The 16,872-nt window shown below is 40.5% G+C and overlaps 3 protein-coding genes across 6 annotated transcripts; 2 read left to right on the top strand and 1 right to left on the bottom strand.

Moving 5' to 3' along the window:
• The first annotated feature begins 139 nt into the window (after positions 1 to 139).
• On the top strand, positions 140 to 4,590 carry LOC129590821 (protein regulator of cytokinesis 1-like). Of its 3 annotated transcripts, none has more exons than XM_055486227.1 (13): positions 140 to 383; positions 905 to 1,175; positions 1,371 to 1,481; positions 1,978 to 2,106; positions 2,175 to 2,315; positions 2,422 to 2,574; positions 2,818 to 2,962; positions 3,031 to 3,167; positions 3,346 to 3,441; positions 3,592 to 3,798; positions 3,887 to 3,907; positions 4,014 to 4,091; positions 4,163 to 4,590. In XM_055486227.1, exons 1-13 carry the CDS (start codon positions 325 to 327, stop codon positions 4,166 to 4,168), a joined length of 1,554 nt encoding a protein of 517 aa, XP_055342202.1. In that variant the 5' UTR covers positions 140 to 324; the 3' UTR covers positions 4,169 to 4,590. The 3 variants fall into 3 exon arrangements, with proteins under 3 accessions (XP_055342202.1, XP_055342203.1, XP_055342204.1); XM_055486228.1 differs by lacking the exon at positions 140 to 383 and adding an exon at positions 547 to 587; XM_055486229.1 differs by lacking the exon at positions 140 to 383 and adding an exon at positions 699 to 764.
• Positions 4,591 to 4,809: 219 nt separating this feature from the next.
• Positions 4,810 to 6,990, top strand: LOC129590811 (cytochrome b5 reductase 4-like). Of its 2 annotated transcripts, none has more exons than XM_055486202.1 (3): positions 4,810 to 5,505; positions 5,590 to 5,799; positions 6,359 to 6,981. In XM_055486202.1, exons 1-3 carry the CDS (start codon positions 5,248 to 5,250, stop codon positions 6,533 to 6,535), a joined length of 645 nt encoding a protein of 214 aa, XP_055342177.1. In that variant the 5' UTR covers positions 4,810 to 5,247; the 3' UTR covers positions 6,536 to 6,981. The 2 variants fall into 2 exon arrangements, with proteins under 2 accessions (XP_055342177.1, XP_055342178.1); XM_055486203.1 differs by having other exon boundaries at positions 5,298 to 5,509; positions 6,359 to 6,990.
• A 3,498-nt stretch (positions 6,991 to 10,488) lies between these two features.
• LOC129590797 (beta-2 adrenergic receptor-like) lies at positions 10,489 to 15,068 on the bottom strand. Its single transcript, XM_055486178.1, has 4 exons — positions 14,128 to 15,068; positions 12,812 to 12,836; positions 11,926 to 12,556; positions 10,489 to 11,210 (listed from the first exon to the last, which is right to left on the bottom strand). Exons 1-4 carry the CDS (start codon positions 14,425 to 14,427, stop codon positions 10,850 to 10,852), a joined length of 1,317 nt encoding a protein of 438 aa, XP_055342153.1. The 5' UTR covers positions 14,428 to 15,068; the 3' UTR covers positions 10,489 to 10,849.
• Between the last annotated feature and the right edge of the window lie 1,804 nt (positions 15,069 to 16,872).

The raw sequence follows: 16,872 nt of genomic DNA, 5'->3' as shown, positions 1-16,872 counted from the left end.
ATGTATTTTGGCCAGTGGCTTAAATTAATACTCGGCGTAGCGGATAAACTTGCCCGTATAGAATTCGCGTAAGCTTTTATGTCCGTTGAATTTTCCAACGCTACAAATACCCTGGTACGGTCTACGAGTAAGTAGTAAAATTAATTTTGTCGTGTGAACTTGGATGTTTTTGCAATCACTTGAAACCTTGAAATCTCACGAAGTCATAACTTTGATTATTCAGTTATTAAACTTTATTTTGAACCATATTTCATTAGCAAAAACTGTATAATATCGTTTTGTGATGAACTGTGAGCATAATAAGGATTTGAGTCTTACGTCAAAATGAGTGAGCGGATCTCGGGATCGACTGACGACTTGAACGAGCAAAATGAAAATCTGAGGTTAGTTACGATTACTGTAATAGTTCCTGCTCGCCCATACTTTACCAAGTTCGCAAACAGTATCAGTCGTATCTGTCGACCGTATCTGTTGTCCAATATTTATCGATGGAAAAATACCAGATACTTGCGTGCATGGTAAAGTTTGAAAAATTTGCAGCCGAGGGCTGAAGAGGGGAGAGTTCGAGACTCCAGAATGCTGACTTGGTAGAGAACTTGTTTTGATTGGTAGCAAAAAATTTTGAAATTAGTCACCCTGATTAGTATAATTAATAAATAATGAGCCCGTGGACACTGTGGAAATAATTGTCACTGTGGACATTATGGGCATGCAGTGTTGTCGGAATTGCATGCATAAAAGTTATAAAACGTATTTATAAATAAGTACGAGTAAATAATAACTAAATATCACTATAATTATTTAAATAATTTACAGTAATTTACTTACATGAAAATCCACATGTGACTGTTGTGCGGAAGCGGATGGAATGTCGTTGACTCTGGATTTTCCCTTTGTTTTATAGAGATATGTTCCGTTTGAACACTGAGGAAGAGAACATTATTACAAAGATCGAAGAGTGCTGGGATGGAATTGGCTTATCGGAAGACGATCTTCGCAGTCGTTTCGACATGTTCCGGAAGGCGTTTCATACGTCGACTTTGTCGGTGCTCAGCTATGGACTTCAAGCTCAACAGGAGTACCACACGGCTTTGCAGAATTCCATCGACAATTCAAAAAATGAACTGATTAATCTGGAACATCGTTTAGGAGTTACAAGCGATCGGAACGACGAGGTAGTGATGATGTTAGGAATTTCTGAACGGGTGCAACATTGGCGCGAACTGTTTACACGTTTTTGATTTCATTTTTGTACATGTTAAACTGCTGGGTTGTACCAGCATGGCCGAAAAAATTATGAACTGTTATACGTAGTCATGTTTCGCTGAAAAGATGGCTGCTTTCTACATGTTGTAGTTGTACTGTTGCAGAAAACGGGAGAAATGAAACTGTTCGAGTTGGAGAAGTACTATCGCGAAGAGCGTCTTCAGCCTTTGCTTACGTTGAAGGAAAACCGCCGAAAAATGCTGGAAAGACTGCTGGTATGTTACCGTAATGTTATTGGTGATGGTCTATTTCGCAGTTGTTTTTTATTTTTTACTGCAGGGATTTTTTTACTTTTAGTACGGTTACTTCTCATGCTTTGGATTAGGGAAGCGTGCAAGCTAAAACTTATTCTTAAGAAAAGAGCTGGTACGCCACAGTATACTGTTGTGAACATCCAATTTTTTCGCATAACTAAAGAAGCTGATGCGGTTAAAGCCCCACGTAAGAAAACTTATTTTGATGCTGGTTTCTCTATTCTGTTCTCTACTTCTCATGAGATATGAGTCTTGGAACAGGTCGTTGAATAGTCTGTGCGGAAATGTACTGGATGATGGACTGCGCATATGCGCGGACATCCCTATTTTAATAGCCTGATTACCCTGATATGCTTTTAGCAGAGAATCAAAGTGTAAAAGATAGCTTACTGATTTACTGTTCCCGCGGAGTTATATTGGTATTATTCGTAAAATTCTTTTATTTTCTTGTTTCCAGGACGAAAATCACAGTTATGTTACTTCATTGGGCGTGGAAAGTTTTCACATTCCAGATCCTACTTTACGGTACCGTTTGGATGTTCTTGACCGACTGGCGGCGGTCAACGACTCCCATTTAACCGTTTCGGTAAGAATCTGTTTTTGGGGGATTTCTTGCTTTGGTAATTCAGTAAGTACGGTCATGTTTTGGTGCAGAATGACCGTAAGAGTATCATGGCCGCTAGACGAGCACGTATAACGACAATTGCAAAGGATTTGAAATTGGACATATCGCATGTGGACTTCAGCGACATTACTGGACACAATATGGCCCTTACGGAATCCTTGGAAAAAGAGGTGCGACATAAAATTTGAATAGCAAACTCAGCCCAAATCTGCACATGTGAGAAAATTATCGTCGTACATACAATCTTTGTACATTAACTTGCATTTTTCGCACCAGATGGTAGAGAAAAAGCAAGCTGCTGAAGAGCTTGGACAGTCGCTGTTGGACCGCATCATATATTTGTCAAAGCGTATGGAGGTCCAGTCTGATGTTTCTGTACAAAGTCCAGATATTATCCACCGCTTATTCGACCCCGATCTTGTGGGAAAGGTAACAGGCAGTACAAATTACGTATATAAACGTAAAATAACTTGAATTTTATTGTCAATAAATTTGAATATCATGGATAGGTGTTAATTGGAAAGTGTTCTTCAGTTTTAATTTATCACTCATGGTCAGGTTTCCTACAATTTTTTGCGTAGCCGCAACGGTTTTCCTGTTTTAATGAAATACTGTACTTGTAATATGCACTTAAATCAGCTAAGAAAACATTAAGTAGTACTTTGCTCGTAGCTGCGAAATGAAGTGCTACGAATGGAGCGCGAAGTTGCTGCGCAGATGGAGAATATGATCGGAAAACATCGCGAACGGATCAAACAGTTGTGGGAAGTAATGCATATTCCTGCGGAAGAGCGAGATTTTCCGGCTTTATTTTCCGGTACCTCTTTGATTCTGTATTTTGCTTTATTGTGGTTAGAATCTCAGCAATTTAGTGTGTGGTATTAGTGGAATTCTCGGAAGATACGCTTCGCGTTCACGAGGAAATGCGGAAGCAACTGGAAGACTTTTTCGACGATCATCGACAGATTTTTGACTTGATAGAGGAAAGAAAAGAACTGACGATGAATAAAGTTCAGCTTGAGGTAAACTGAAATACGCAGAAATGGTTATTATCTACTTTGGTAATTGAGATACCGTTTTGCATATAATGGCTCGATTTCACTGAGTTTTCCTCCACACCCACTTGGGTTCACCTTTGGCCTCTTTGATGATCGTAAGAATGTGTATCACCCTTTCCTCAGTGGCTTCGTTAATTTATAGGAGCGGGAAAGAGATCCTGTCGTAATGCAGAACCGTGGTGGCATTCTGCTGAAAACGCAAGCCGAAAAGAAGAAAGTGCTTAAGCAGTTGGAAAAGGTAAATAACTGGAAATATGCATCCTTCTGTAATTTTCGGTTGTAATAGCATAATTGGCCAACAGTATCTGTTTTGCATCTTTTTATACAAAGTATTTGTGTTTCGTTGAAAACGGTATGTGCTTACGAATGCTTATTCGTGTTTGAGTAGAACGTGGCGGAGCTCCGCGCTGCTATAAAGAAGAAAGAAGATTCTACTAAGAAGTCGTTTCTGATCGGTACCATGACGTTGGACGAGTTTTTGGCCAAAGAAAAAGTTGTTGTTGCTGCGGAAAAGGTGGCTCGTATGAACAGTGCCAGTGCAGCCAAACGGAAGGAAGGAAAGGGCACGCCATTGTCCAAGCGGTTGAAAACTGAAGTAAGATTTCTGACTGTTCCCATTATTTGAAACAATAATATATCATCGATTGTGTCTAACATGTTTGTTTGCCGGATGTGCCTGGTAGAACGAGAACCTTAACCGTTCGGTGAGTTCTTACACTGCAAAATGTGCATATAAAAAGCACCAGTTCTGAAAAGCACCAACTCTGTTTGAAGTACCAGTTCCTGATTTGTGATATTTTTATTATGCAGAACCGTGGATGTGACAGCGTAAAGCGCGAATTGACCTTTGGTAGCTCATCTGGTAAAATATTTTCACCGAAACGCAAGGTAATAAAGGGATTAACTGAATGCTCTCTGTACGATGCGAAAGGATATTAGGGTTAACTTTTTATTTACAGTTTTAGGCTACATTGATGAGGCAGATCGCATCATCGTTTTTCCTGTGACGGGAGATACGGGTGGTTTACCGTGGTTTAAATATTGCACCTTTTGCCTTATTATCGTTTGAAAGAGAATCTCGGTTTCTAGCATTCTTTGTTGTTTTTAAATCGTTGATGTACTTCTCCTTAAGTGTATGTATATGAGAGAAACTTGATCTTGTTCAACGATGAAATTTTTCGATGTTTACAATCTATAGGCTTTTAAGCATTATGAAGAAAGTGAAAATGTATAATTATGGTATGTGAAATGCGTTTTAAACCGATGCAGTGGATGTATGGCCAAAGAACTGCAATTAAAGTTTTTAAATTTTATTTTAAGCAGTTCCCAGGAGGTACAACTCTGGATGTTCGTATTGTATTGTTATAAATATAATTACCGCTTTTCGGCGAAAATGGAAAATGAGAATTCTTTACAGCTGAGCTTTTAAGTTTTTACGATTTTTATGTGGTTAATTACTTTGTATTACTCGTAAGTCGTAAGTACACTTTTACGGCAACGTTGATGCCTGACATCGCATGAATTCGCCTCGTTCTTGTGCGAGTATATCAGTCAAAGTAGTAAACGTTGACAAAATTATGCCGCGATTTCTCGAAGATGAGTTTACTTTACTCTGTTAAAGTATGTACAATAATAGTAAAATTTACTATTATTGTACATACTCGTACTTTAACAGAGTAACAATAGTTAGTAAGTACTGTAGTTTTTTGTGTAATTTTAAAATACTAAAACTTGCAGCACCTGACTGCTGGCTTTGCTTTTACTGCCTTTTTACCTTTACACTGGCTGGCTAGCTAGCGACTACAGAGTGCAAAGACTGCACTTCAGACATGTCTGCAGTCACTTGCTGGCAAGTTGGCAACTTGCTGCTATAAAACTAATGCAGCAATTAAAAGAGCTCTTATTACTGTGTAGTGTGTACGTTTCTCCAGATAGTTAAACTGATATTTTCTGCCTCACAGTTTCTTCGACCTAAGCGGAGTTTATTGATTGCAGGATTAGACATATTCACAGATTTTGCAGCACTTTCCAGGCATGATTATCGATGTGGAAGTGGATTAAATCCGCGCTAGGATATGTGAGCGCGCACAGTTCGCGTATTTCGGAGGCGCCACTTCGTCGGACATCGGATCCATTCGCTCCTTTGAATTCTTCCCGAAGTGGACCAACGATGAATCCACCGACGACACATTCAGCAGCGACGGTGCCTGTTGTGGTTGGCGCAGATTCGCAGGATGCAGTGTACGCGAGTCCTTCCTCGACCAGCCAGTACGAGGTTGTTCACTTGGGTCCGCCTCCACAGGCAGGTACTGTTACATGCACGACAATGCTTACCGCATTTAGCACTGCATATCACCACCGAGCCTGCTAATTATCGGTCGTTAAGGTGGAGCCGGATAAGAAAATAAAGCCGAAGAAAGGAGCGCGGAAGGTGCAGCTGAAACCCGGACATTCCTTGGCGCACTGGGTCGAGCGAATGAAATCGGGGGAGGATATGACGGGAGGTGCTGGCAATTCACAGACGCGTCTGATTACCCCGGAAGAAATGGCGAGGCATCGTACTGCGGGTGATGCATGGATGGCCATCAGAGGAAAAGTATTTTTTTTTGTTTCACCTTGTTTCTGTCACTCGAGTTTCGTCCTCCTGTGTTTTTTTAAATTTTCTGCTATTTTATCAGTATTACACTAGTAGTTTATGGGAATAATTTTAAACAGTGGGTAATTTGGTTTTAAAATTGTCTGTATGTTTTATTTCGCCAGATTTTATTTTTAAATCCTTTCCACTGTATTGATTTTTACGATTATTACTTACACCAAAATGTTTTGGTTTTTCCATGGAATGCCATTTCTGTGCATAAATGACTTGCCTACGATCTTTCGATAAATAGGTAAATACCTAAATTATCTTTTAGGATTAACCGTAGTTACAGAACGAAAATTGAAATTTATATTCCACGCTGCTGCATCTTTTTTGTACTGACATGCAATGTGCACAGTTGACATCGTTAACCTACTCGTAGCAGTTATTGATTGATCATTGATATCGTTTTCGAAGATGCAGATAGGTAGCTTAATGATAATCTTTGTTGTTTTTGTACTGCGTGGACAGCGGATTAAAGGCCTAAATTGATGAACGACAGTATTGGTTGTTGTAGGTGTACAATATCACGAAATATCTGGATTATCATCCTGGTGGGATCGATATCCTGATGGATGAAGCCGGCAAAGAAGCGACGAAGCTATTTGATGAAAATCATCGCTGGGTGAACATTGAACGGCTATTGGGACCGTGTCAAGTTGGTGTTTTAAAAACGTTGTCCCTAGCGATATAGTGTTTTCTGGCTTTCCTTCCTTGAGGATTTTTTAGCTCGGTGACTGACATTGACAAAAGTTTCATGATTGTATTCCCAAAACGTGGCACAAAATTATGGGTTTGAACTGATTTGATATCAATTTCTGAGCGGTTGCTACCAAAAGGTGCAATGATAACTTCCAGCTGAAGTTAAAAATAAACTTCATTTGCTCGAGAACTTGATAAAAGAGTGTGCTTACTGCATTTTGCTGTTTTGTGGTTCTATTACAGCCCTGCTACGCCAAGTTCGGACAGTAACAAATATTTCTCATATACGACCATTAATATCTAAACTTCTTATTTATTTTTTTTATGATAGATTACAATCAACAGCAACTTTTTAAATTATGTTTCTATGCAAGAAGCTACCATGCCGGGACTGGGAGCAAAAGTTTTACTTGGACTTTTTTCAAAAAAAACGCACTGCTTACGAGAAAATCACCATGTTCAATCGATAATAGTTTAAAAATTCTGGAAAATTGAACTTTCCAGGTGGTATTGCGATTTACTAACGGTCCATTTCTAACATCTGTTTAAGCACTAACATCTTCCCAAAAGCGATCAACGCACTAGGCAACCACTGTCTTCGGTAGGTACCTTTTAACATACAAGTATATGGGTGACAGATCTTCCTTCGAGCTCACCTGGCGCACCGATCACGTAGGGCTCTTTTGTTAGCCCGTGCTAGAGACCTTGTCGGTCACTGAAAAGGTTTCGATAATGTTCGCACAAAACTACTGACTGGGGATTTTACGAGAGCTGGCGATATAAGCAGCCCAGTAATGACCCGTACCCCAACCCCTTAATTTGCCCCTGTTTCCTCACTGACAGATCGGAAGATTCCGAATTTGATATTGCCAGATTTACAATAAAAAGTTACACTAGAAAAGTTGAAAAAGCGACACAAGACGGGAAATCGGATATTTTATAATTTATTTTCAAAAGTGTCCGAACTTGGCGTAGCAGGGCTGTATAATGTTTCCGGTTTTGCACTTCACTTTTATTATCCTCCATTAGAAACGCAGTAGTGAAGGTGGCACGTTACCTGATTTTATGTTTAATGCCGCTTTGGTACTTGTTGCAGCCGATAAGCTTATGAGCCGCTGATGAGCTACTTATTCTTAATAAAATATGAAGTAAGGTTCTGACTGAAAGGAACCCAGAAGGATTTCCTGATTGCTCACTTGGACGGAACGGCGCGATCCCGCTAAGATAATGACGCCCGTCAGGACAAGTTCGCCGGGTAAAAGCACCTCGCTATAATGTGCACCCTGGGAGTAGCCTACATAATTGCCTCTCCCTATTTTGTGGTCAGCTGTCGATGGGGTCTCCTGGGTAATCTGCTCAACTAGTCCACTAGGTAAATGAAATTATCCGTGCCACATTACGCTGCTTAAGCCCCGAATAAATGACGGACTATTGTGAGGCGGACATTCGGGGATTACTTGGCTTTTTGTGGGATGCACCCAATAGAGTATAATAGCGAAACTGGGGAAGGAGGCTGGTTGCACTCTGAGTCTGGCATCACAGCCTTCTCAGCAAAAAGTATAAACAAGAGTTTTCTTTTTCTCAAGAATCCAGTGGTGGAGTGTTCCTGCACGGAGAGTATCACTTGAACCGCACCGCGCACGCAATAAAACATTCATGCAAAGGGAATTCGAGTGAATATGATACTTATTCATCTGTGAATCCTTGTGCTGTATACATCAACTGCATTTATGATCAAATAAATAAATTCAGCTGAATTTTAAACGGCAATAATTTGTATTTGACTTGGAATTTAATGACCTTTAATTCAGTTTGCATGGTGCAAATTGAATTAGAGTACAGTTAAGGATATAAATATGGATCATCAGTTTGGTCGCAACATCCGTCGCGGAAGAGTCCTTAGATAAAGCGTGTCGGTGATCGGATTACTTACTGCGGTGTATAGTTTAGTTGTAACCTAATTCCGTCAATCATTAGAAAAATATGTGGCAAAATTAATAATTATTATTGAAGTTTCCGTTCAATCTGAACGTGCAGATTTTCTGCCTTCAGAAGTTTATTCGCGCCATTGTAATTTAAATTTTATTACCTCGTAAACCGCATGGAATGGCTATTTTTGTTATCATTACTTTTAATAGATGGAGCAGCCGCAAAACTGCATTAAAGAAATGTTGTGTTTGATACCTCGTAGCGTACATTACGCAGCACATATTACAGCACTTTTTGCCGTGATTATAATGGTGTTGGTAATCCGATATGTACAGCATATCAACTGCTGCGCGGAATTAGCGCAACAATTCCAAAGGCGGAATGCTCCACATATAATTTGCCTGATTGATAACACGGAGCTTAAATATTAAGCAGGTGAATTAATTTGCCACTCGCCCAACTGGCAATTTTCAAATCGAAATGGGTGTTTGATAGAGTATTGAATACAGTAGTGATATCTGCCGTCTCCCTGCTGATGCCGGCTGTTAGCCGGATCGATACCGTGTGGGATAGTGTGGCAACTACTTTACAGTGTAATTGCACCTCAAAGAGCCAGCAGTTGGCTGTGGATGTATTCATTCGCTGGGGTCCTTTTCGACGGAGCCAATTTTGACATGATGAAAAGCGACGCGCTTGAGTCCCCATGAATGCTACTTTGCGTCCTTATCTCTATCGCATTACGAAATGAAAGTCCCGTTAACGCCGGTTTGGTATATTCTTGCCGTATGACGATTATTATACGTACACGTATACTGCACCAGAAACAGGTCGATATTATGCGCAGGAAACTGTGAAAACGCTGTATCCTCAACGGGACGAACTTACAAGCGGAAATTGATGCTATTCAGGGTGAAGAATTAATAAAGACGTCCCAAACGGGTCAGTCTATTTGCTCTGCACTGCGTCCATGGATAAATGCTGCATCCTGCAACACTGGTGCTCGGCCAACGTGTGGTGCGCTCCCAAACTCCAATGCGAAGTGTTCACTTGATCATCGTTTTTACACTTTTAAGTATGTATACAAGATCCTGCACGGTGCAAATAAAAAACTTATGCATTAATATTCAATGCGCGAGAATTCTAAAATATCCCGACATCGATACCGTCCATTGCATAACCCGGTTCTACGGCAAGCAATTTTTTGACGTGCTTTAGACATCGTCGGAGCACAACACTGCGTCTTTAGAACGGCATGTTTCAGTATACTTATGGAGCCCCTTTTTATGTACATTTAGACGTCTAATATACATGGTCTACGAAACTATATTATGGCTTTTTGAAACTCAAAAAACAACCATCCAAAGGACATCTTTTGGATGAAGAAGACATGGGCGCTTTTTTCTCGAATAGAACCGGGTAACTATGCATGCATCTGCCGGTGCATTGTTCTCTTCCGGTAGTCGGCACTTCCGGTAGGATGACCTTAAGCTGCGGCAGGCAGTACGACCCAGTTACTTACCAGAAAATTTATTAGCATGCGCAAAGGAAGCAAAGCATCTGTGCTGTTTCGGGAATGAACCTGACAACTGCGAATATTTCATAACGAATAATTACCCAAATAATAAAGAGATCTTTTTTAATTTAGGCTAGGCAGCTTTACACATGTACGATTTATCAGCGTCTAGTTTTATAGTTGAATTAGCTCGATTAGAAAATATCCTGCCGGTTTTTCTGCTTTTCGTTCGATCGTGGAAAGAAAGAGTCTTGGACTACATGGAGATAGTCATTAAATTACTTTGGGCTGGAATATAAATGGCTGCGTCCTGTTCGTCAACGCCCTTTGGTGACTTAACATGTTTCGAACGAAGCATTAGTCTCAACACCAACACACATCACATCTTGTTGCCGATGTCTCCGAGTTTTTGCTTCTCAAGTTTTGACACATGTCTGCTTTTAGCTGATTTCTGTTCGGATAAGTGTCCGACGATTTACGGATGCGTTCATTGGTTCGCAGTGATTTTTAATCAGAAATAAATATTCCCACTTGCGCCATTGCGCAAATGGACTGACGTGTGCACAGGGGTTGATAGGCCCAAAAATACGAGCTTAATTACAAAAAAGAATTGGCTGATTACCAAAGACGCACTTACACGTACGTTTTGGTGGCATGTAATGTTCATTTGGAGGGACTGAAAACACGGAATTAACAGGCAGCTTAATTTGGCGTGGCACAATCTGAATACGCCCCTTGAGCTGGCAAAAATGCCTATTTGCTGAATGATACACGGAAACCATTGCCACGGTTGTGGAGTAGTTTTGATAGTGTGTGTCGCGCCACGCAGTTAGGCCGAACATAAATGGCTAAGTAATTTTCTGTTTACGACGGCTTAGAAGTCAGATTTGTTGAGGTTTCATCAATCAATCGGTCGGAAGTATGCAAGCCATTTAATTGGCTCATCGGAGTCTCTCCCAGGCTGGCGTAGTTGCGTGCGGTATGTTTTCTCGATCCGATCCTCTCCAATGCCGCGCTGGCGGTATCGCCGATTGTCAGTGTATTCGTCGTATCACTTCCGACGTTGTACATCGTGGTCGAGCCATACCTTATTGTTCCGGCATTATCCTCCAAACAAATGCCGCATTTCCGGAGTGCCGACTTAATGATGCGCTTATACGCGGCGCGAAAATCCGGATTTAGTGCGTAGATTAGCGGATTCATGGCGGAATTAATGTAACCCAGCCTAAAACAATTTTAGCCAAAAAAATAAAGATATCTTAAAGTAACTAAGTTATATTACGAATCACAGATAAACAAAAATTGTCAATTTGATATAAAGCTGGTCAGCAAAAGTATCTTTGCCCTTTTTTGTAAATTAGGCCATTAATTGTGAGTACAAAAACTTGGTGCACTATATATGACGCACGCTTATCGAAATAATTTGTCTTGAATGGCGATAATTGAAAACCAGATCATCGGGGATTATCCAATGACGATTAATAATGTATTGCTGACAGCTTTGTACACGAAACGACTTTATTACGTGCACATTATATTTAACTCCTAGTTTACGCTGTTCACAGGACACACGCATCTACACATAGGAGCGTTCAGTTTCTCTACATAACACAGATAAGTAGCGAAAAATAATTAAATTTTAATGAACGGATGCTGCAAAAAGCCATTGAATTATACATTTAAAGGTTAGGCATCCTGCGCAGGGCAACAGTAATTTCCGCCGCAAGATAATTCCTTTGGTCAATATTGTGATTAGGCATACGCACCTTATACGTACGCAACACCTACTCTGTGCATTAATACAGTGGATGTGTCTATAATTAATGAAACATTGTGATGCGATACGGACAGACGTTACGTTGCAGCTGTGAAATGGAAAACGCTGATATACGCATGCATTTCCGTAAGGCAATATTAAATTAGATTTTAGACTTTCTTACCACGTAATAGTCGACCGGATCCAGTTGGGAATATCCGGATTGGCCGCGAAGGCGTAGATCCAGTAGATGATAAAAAATGGTTGCCAGCACAGATAGAACATGCCAAAAATAATTCCTAGTGTCCTAATTGCTTTCCGCTCACTAGCCAGTGATTTGGACTTGTTGGTTAAACACTGACTGTCTTCGAATGTCTGTAATTGGACAGTACGCTGAATTTTTTGGATTTCTTTAGCTTGTTGGAGAGCAATCGACAGGATCTTCAGATAACAAATGGCCATAATAATGAAGGGAATGTAAAAGGAGACAGTGGCGGATATTACAGCGTATGTCATGTTTATGTTCAGGAAACATTGTCCAACGGGTGTTTCGTGATTAAGTTTCCGGTACCAGCCCATGAAGATGGGCATAAAGGAAATGCAGCTGCTGTTTATCCATATAACAATCACAATTACCACGGCTTTGCGACTGGACATACGTTCGTAGTAATGCAGCGGATCATGAATCGCCAAGTAACGGTCTACCGAGACAGCGCATAAATGCTGCAAACTGGCGGTGCAGCACATCACATCCCAGCTCATCCAGAATAGACAAAATGTTTGCCCGAAATGCCATGTGCCGACAATATCGTATACTACAATCACAAGCCATTAAAGTTATTAGCAAATTCTTCATACATATATAACATGCCGGCAATTTTGCGCCATAAATTTGTTTCATTGACTTGTGAGGTATCCTGCGATATAATGCTAGCGATGATTGGCATAAGTGCTCGATAGAGTGTATATATTATGTACAGACATAATGCACTTGCAGTATAGTGCACTCTTTTTTCGTGAACAGTGCTTAAGGACAAGCTAATTTTCAGTATTTCTTCTGGTAAACTCACCAAGTGCGTAGGGCATCACAAGGACCTGCAAGAAAATTATAGATTCCGTCAACTCAAAAGTCAGGTGAGGCGATTGACACAGCAGCAAGCGTGACGCGACCACGTTTCGTCTACAATGCTTCCAGAATAAACTAGTGTTACGAGTATCGGTAGAAAAGATATCACGACTTGACTACATTCCCTACTTTTTTTTCTTGACCTGAAGTGTAATATTTCTGCTTTCAAAAATTTGTTTGTCAGAGACTTTCAGGTTTTCTAAATTGCATTGTTGCCCGGCGTACCGCATTTCGTAAAGTTTTGTCAAGAAACTACCGTAAAAATTATTGTTCTTTAACGGGATTGTCAACAGTCGCATTTAGGGTATTAGTACTCCGTAAATTAAGCACTCGACCGGGTGGGCGATGTTTACCATTACAAAGGTCACACAAAAGTCATAATAGTAATGGAAATGCTAAGCCCTTCGTGGAGATCTGGGGGAAACTCCTAAAGGGACATTAGGGTGAAGTAGCTGTAACCTCTACGTGAGATTAATTTGATTCTGAGAGGCGCATTAGTGCCAAATACTGAATCGCATAAAACTCGACGTTCCAGCGATTTGTACTCGTACTTCGATAATCTGCACCATGCATATTTTATAATTCTGCAGCGTAAAGAGTGTGCGATAGATAATCTACTCTCACCACGGAAACTTTGATGGCTAATTCAATTGTAAAGTGGTAGTTAAAGGTTGTTACGGTCCGAAAAGTATACCCAAAACTTATTAATTAAGATCAAACCTGCATACAACTTCAGTGTATAGTACCGAAAATTCCTGGAAGCGAATACTGGGCCAACGTTTTAATTATGCGTTTTTATCAGCAGGAACAATGTGCATACAGTCTAATTTGTTGTTTCCAATTAAATATCCAAAGTGATCAGCTGAAAAATCTTAAAATTTCGAGGAATACTTTGGAGTTTTCAGTACGATAATGCAGGAAATCCGTTTAGATACTAGCGGCGGATTACGCTCTGCTTGCTTATCGGTTTAGACAAATGCGCTATTATTGCACTTATGCTGAGACCGGAAATTTCACGTGGATAATAACTACAAACGTTCCGTGTCTGGAATGTATGCTAAAGTCGTCAAATTTCGCTGGAGGGTCTTTTGGGAAAGCCACAGGAATACTGAGAAGTTCCCTAGCTAATCCTTAATGCCCGATTAAATTACTGATTCGTGAAATGAGCTCGTTCTTGAAATGGGATTGCGCCGGGCTTCCCGTTCTCTGTATACCGCCACATGTATACGCTTCACTGCATCGCTACCGCAAACCACCTACCGTGACCGTCAAATCAGCTACCGCCAGCGACATTAGAAGATAGTTTGTAATGGTTTTCAACTTGTGCGTCGTGGTCACCGCAATAATCACCATGGCGTTACCCAAAAACGAGATAATTATATTCAGCGCATATAACGTCCCCAATAGAAAGGATATCAAAAACGATGATTCAACGACTGTGTCGGTTGTATTATTATTCAGGGACATTGGCGATGATGCATTGTGATGTGTCCAATTAATGCGATGATCGGCAACGGAAACAAATAACGGCTCAGGTGAATGCGATAACATGCCCGCCATGCGGAAGATGACAAAAGAACAATCCGGTGTGCTGATGATGGATGAATGTAATGAGCGAATGCATACACCATACAGATGCGCACCGGAAACAACGGTTTGTGATTAGTGTGGATTAGTCCGCTTCGGCATCGTCAGCGCGGATGCGGCTGCACGGGATATGGCCGAGTCAGTGTTGCCGATGGCGCTTTGTCTGAAGGAACAAACATAATATCACAGGGGCTAACTTTTTCAATCTCCTTATTGCACTGGGGATCATCAACACTCCACGATGGAGAACGGAGGAGATAGTCCTCTTCGCTCCATTTCACTTTAATTCCATTGACAGGACTCGACAGTGGTTCTTAAACTGATGTTGCCGATCATCTAAGTAGTGCGACATTGACTAAGTTTTTATATAGCGCGCGCCTCTAGTTGGCGTACAAAGAAATCCGATACAAACCGGCAGAACACGCAGCTGTGAGGGGAGAGAGAAAGAGAGAGAACCGGGCTACGACACGGGAAGACACGTGATGCAGATGTACGAATCATTGCCGGTAAGATGCATGTGTTATATTCATCATTCTATCCGGAGCTTGGTGTGGTGTCCGCGGAAAAACGAGTGCCTAATTTCCACATCTCCGACAACAAGAGTAACGATTACCTCCGACCACTGCCGGATCGAAATGCATGATATGCAGATGGGATGGAAGAACATTGACCGACACGGGATAATCGGTGCAGTTACTACAGCTGACGTCGTTCCACTGCTAGTGTTCCCATTGTGCAGGATATTGCTCATTTATGTAACCTGTGTCAGTGCAACTGGGCCCATATGTTACCATTGATTTTGATGTTGAAATAATATCGACATGGGTTGTTTAACGCGGTAGCGAATATTCCCGCGCGATGATGTGTATTCCGGTTATGAGTTGACATTCGGATGTTAGGCTTATGGAAGCGATCAATTGGTTATAAAATGCAGGGGAATTATATTGGTTCACAATATGACGGAAGTTGCATTGGGGTTTTTATCGCTGCGAGGTAGTGGCGTGGTTCAATCAAAGGGCGCGGTGGCACCATTTACAAATAACTAGTACTTTGAATGCCCAAGTACAGTTAAACGGGCTGCAATTTAGATACTGGCAAGTACTTACTATAGTGTGAGGAGGACTGGTAACCTACCGTTTGACGTCATCACTCTCGCATACACGAGAGGGCGGCTGCCATGGTGACAGATGCGCGTTTTTTACGGTTTTTGTCAGTTTTCTCAGCATATTTCTTTTCTCTTCTATTTCTAGCCCCTCATGTTTGGGTTTCTAAATTCAATATGATCTGTTAAAATATCAGAAAGCTTTAGAGGAGAAAGGAACTGAGATATCTTTTAAAAAGGCAGTCAGCAATAGCACAGCAGTGAATTTTGTATGCGACAGTGATGACGTAGTGCTTTAGAGGAGAAAGGAACTGAGATATCTTTTAAAAAGGCAGTCAGCAATAGCACAGCAGTGAATTTTGTATGCGACAGTGATGACGTAGTCGACCGTTGCAGAGTCGCTTCCCAGTCCTCTACCTATAGTAAGTTCTTGATACTGGGCAACCCGGATTATACGGCATGAGACTCGGATTTTTTAAGCTAATGTTATTGTGATGTTCGGTTGTGTTAGCAATCGATAATAGCTACAAAAAAACAAAAAACTTTAACGACACGAATAGGTATTATTAGGGAGTGCTAACATGAAAATAAGATTTTTTGCAATTAAAATCACACCGCACACACTCATAAGTTTTTTATATTCCGATTGCACAGTGGGGTATTCCAGTTACTGTACTTTGGGTTATTTTTTATATCCATTAGAGCGGTGTTTCTTGATAATTTTATCACCTTGTTTTTATGTATGTATTGTACATAGTAGATATCGAGATAGGTACCTATACTGTATTTAGATTGTATGTTTACAGTAAACCACTATTGTACAAAATACATTACTGTATTGCGAAATACGGCGCGCATATTGAACTCCTACTGCAGTTTGTTAGTTTTTTTCTGAAGTCACGACATTTTTAGTAGCTCAGCAGTCAGTACCACATGAAATTGTTGTAAATGGCGTTTAACATTTGTGATAGGATCTTTAATATCGCATAATAATTAAAGTATAATAATATTGCTACAATATGATAAGCGAGTTATGCATGAGTACGATCGCGAGTACTCATAGTGTAAATATTGAGAATGACTTACAAAATTAATTATGTACATCTAGCACAGCACAATAATAAACTACTAAGTACATTGTGTTTGTTATGCCGTGGCAGTAGTAGTATTGAATACCACAAACAAAACAAACAGCAAAAAAATGACAACAATTTTGGTACAGAAATTGTCAAAAGAATTCTTATCACAAACTGTGCCTTGAAATACTTAATGGCACTGTTGGCACATATTAGAGTCTTGTACAATTACAAAATTAT

Source organism: Paramacrobiotus metropolitanus, unplaced genomic scaffold (genome assembly GCF_019649055.1).
Source record: "Paramacrobiotus metropolitanus isolate TYO unplaced genomic scaffold, Prichtersi_v1.0 Parri_scaffold0000042, whole genome shotgun sequence".
Classification (NCBI taxonomy): domain Eukaryota; kingdom Metazoa; phylum Tardigrada; class Eutardigrada; order Parachela; family Macrobiotidae; genus Paramacrobiotus; species Paramacrobiotus metropolitanus.
Note: the sequence above shows the minus strand (reverse complement) of the source record. Positions and strands in the feature narration are given on the sequence as shown.

What these genes read in the sequence shown, in the direction of transcription:
- LOC129590797 (XM_055486178.1), bottom strand. Translation starts at nt 14,427, where the DNA reads ATGGCGGGCATGTTATCGCATTCACCTGAGCCGTTATTTGTTTCCGTT. An exon ending in TAGCTGATTTGACGGTCACG is followed by an intron (nt 12,837 to 14,127) that starts GTAGGTGGTTTG and finishes ATTTTCTTGCAG; the next exon opens with GTCCTTGTGATGCCCTACGC. An exon ending in TGTGATGCCCTACGCACTTG is followed by an intron (nt 12,557 to 12,811) that starts GTGAGTTTACCA and finishes TTGTGATTGTAG; the next exon opens with TATACGATATTGTCGGCACA.
- LOC129590821 (XM_055486227.1), top strand. Translation starts at nt 325, where the DNA reads ATGAGTGAGCGGATCTCGGGATCGACTGACGACTTGAACGAGCAAAAT. An exon ending in GAGCAAAATGAAAATCTGAG is followed by an intron (nt 384 to 904) that starts GTTAGTTACGAT and finishes TTTGTTTTATAG; the next exon opens with AGATATGTTCCGTTTGAACA. An exon ending in ACCCCGATCTTGTGGGAAAG is followed by an intron (nt 2,575 to 2,817) that starts GTAACAGGCAGT and finishes CTTTGCTCGTAG; the next exon opens with CTGCGAAATGAAGTGCTACG.
- LOC129590811 (XM_055486202.1), top strand. Translation starts at nt 5,248, where the DNA reads ATGTGGAAGTGGATTAAATCCGCGCTAGGATATGTGAGCGCGCACAGT. An exon ending in ACTTGGGTCCGCCTCCACAG is followed by an intron (nt 5,506 to 5,589) that starts GCAGGTACTGTT and finishes TCGGTCGTTAAG; the next exon opens with GTGGAGCCGGATAAGAAAAT. An exon ending in GGATGGCCATCAGAGGAAAA is followed by an intron (nt 5,800 to 6,358) that starts GTATTTTTTTTT and finishes TGGTTGTTGTAG; the next exon opens with GTGTACAATATCACGAAATA.